Source organism: Conger conger, chromosome 8 (genome assembly GCF_963514075.1).
Source record: "Conger conger chromosome 8, fConCon1.1, whole genome shotgun sequence".
NCBI classification, from domain to species: domain Eukaryota; kingdom Metazoa; phylum Chordata; class Actinopteri; order Anguilliformes; family Congridae; genus Conger; species Conger conger.
In genome coordinates this window covers 64,036,184-64,038,683 of record NC_083767.1, presented here as the reverse complement: position 1 = coordinate 64,038,683, position 2,500 = coordinate 64,036,184, and the positions used below count along the sequence as shown (strand labels likewise).

The 2,500-nt window shown below is 43.6% G+C and overlaps 1 protein-coding gene across 1 annotated transcript in view; it reads left to right on the top strand.

Moving 5' to 3' along the window:
- The first annotated feature begins 665 nt into the window (after positions 1 to 665).
- ttc5 (tetratricopeptide repeat domain 5) overlaps positions 666 to 2,500 on the top strand; it is an 8,194-nt gene continuing 6,359 nt past the window's right edge. Inside the window, 1 exon segment of the mRNA XM_061252812.1 lies at positions 666 to 798. Within this exon segment, the coding sequence (XP_061108796.1) occupies positions 673 to 798 (126 nt within the window). The 5' untranslated portion in view covers positions 666 to 672.

Sequence of the window (2,500 nt, the reverse complement as noted above, 5' to 3'; positions counted from 1 at the left end):
CGCACATACGTTTTTCATACATATACTATGCATGAATGTTCACTAAATCCTAAAAGATTGCAATGCATCGTCAGGCACATTCGACTAAAACACGTTTATAATATGTATGCATCATTATGTACAGTACCACGACACGCCATGCCCTTTTCTGGCTTTTTTATTACTGTTTTGTTTCCACTGTTTGTAATCAAACAATTCATATGTGGAGTGCATATTCTCAGCTTTTATTAAACCACGTTTTTATACACAGGACTACATTTTGGTTTCACCATGTACTAATTACACCATTTTTTATTCAAGTTGATAAGCAGCAGTAAGCTGCAGCTACAGCAGTAGAAGTAAAGGGGCGGCCTGTAGTGTAGTGGTTAAGGCCTGTAGCGTAGTGGTTAAGATACATGACTAGGGCACGCAAGGATGGTGGTTCTAAACCCGGTGTGGCCACAATAAGATCTGCACAGCCGTTGGGCCCTTGAGCAAGGCCCTTAACCCAGGGAGCATTGTCTCCTGCTTAGTCTAATCAACTGTACGTCGCTCTGGATAAGAGCGTCTGCCAAATGCCAATAATGTAATGTATAATAAATACTTAATAAAGTCCTCACTGAGTGTATATGTCAGGCGATTTTAAATTGATTGCAGTATTCCTCCTCCTCGTCGGCAGATGGCGGATGGCTTATGTTCGGCAACTGCGTCCGCAAGAGACGACGGTCCATCCCTGTCAACTGCCCAGTGAAGATGGCGGACGTAGAGCTGGAGAGTGAATCTAAAACGGCAGATAATTATGATCTTCAGACTCTGAAGGTACTTTTCTATTTGCCGTGTTGAGCCGTGCAATCTGATATCACCTCCGCAGCTGTTTACAGTATGTGTATTTGAATGATCGGTGTGTCGTTGTCTACCATTTTGTACAAATGGTTTTGTATTGCATTTCAATAGCTAGCTAGCTAGCTATTCCTCTCAATTGTTAACCAGATGTCACAGCCAGCCACTGGCGGCTCGTTACTATAACAACCATATAAGCTTGCTGGTTATCACTGACTTGCTTTTTTTATAAAGGGAGGCTAGCTTAACTTAACGTTAACTATGCTCCCTAAACTTATGTAGAAGACTTAACAAAACGGCTCGTCTGCACTAATTGAATTTGCTTGTGAATGAAGTTGTATCGATTGTGTTTACGCTAGTTTTTCTTTATAACCAGCTAAAATTTCCAGCTAAACTCTAGCTTACGTTTAGAGTTTAGCTAGACTGTTTTTGTCGATTATCGTTGTCTTTAAAAAAAAAAATCTAATCTAATTAATAAAAACTCGGCCTTTCAGCTAAGAGTGTTATACCAAAAAACATTTTGAGATTGTAGCTAGGCCTATGCAGCCGGATAACAACACCCATAGGTGGAAGGGTGTCTGTATGCCAGGGGTCTGGCCTCTTCGGGCGTTATCACTACCCCCTAGTTACTGAGATACTGCACGGCTGCGGTTTCTACGAGTTCACTGAACACAATGAGAAATGTGCGTCCAGTGCAGGGGTGGCTTTAGGAGACTAACGTTACCCCACAAATCTGTCTGTGTTTGGGCAGGAGGGCGCCCCTTATCTACCAGGGGGAGCAAGAACACTTTAGGTGTGTGCGTGGGGCTCGGGTATCCTGAAGTTAACAGGTTTGGGGACAATTTGAGGACAAAGCAAATAGGCTTCTTTGGCACATCTCTGTCCTTTGGATTACCCTTTCCCCTTTAAACAGATATAAACAGATTTATAGATTAAGTCCAGAGGTGTTCTTGTGTAGGACCATAAGTAGGTGCTCTCAGTGGCCATATTGCCAGGTTATTGCATCACACTAATCACGAGAGCCAAATATTCTGAAGAGACTGTTTGCACTTCATTTTACATCACTCAGGATAAGAGTGTCTGCTAAATGCCTGTAATGTAACGTATTGTAATGTAATGTTTATCATTGAGGTGATCTGCTGCTTCCAGAGCCTGCAGCTGCAGAGCTCTGTGTTCCTCCCACAGAAAGGCATTTTCACACCGAGGTGTGTCTGGTGGTCTCAGAACTGCGCAATAATATAAGTGTTTATATGGTGTCAGATGTGGTGACTGAGAACACCGTTACACGTGGATGACATGGTCATGCCTCTCCAACCATAGAAGTAAGTGTGCTCTATTGACAGGGTGATTGGCATTTCAAAGACACCCCTCTGTGCAAGTAATCAGTGGTTTAGCATCGGGGGAATGGAATCACTCAATATCCGCAGGACCTCTAGCTCTCAAGGCTCAAAGTGCAGTGCGACTTGCCGACAGACAGAAATGATGCAAATTTGAGACTTTTGACGTGAAGCCGACGCGTGTCAGCCCTGGCGACGGGTGTCCTGTACCTGCAGATTTCTGTAATTGCAGACACCTGTGAGTAGTGTGGCATAGCGGTGATTGGTTGACTGAAACATAGACAAAAGGTTCCCATGGCGGGGATGCTAGTTCAGTGTTAGGCGACTTGTTTTTGTGTATGAAG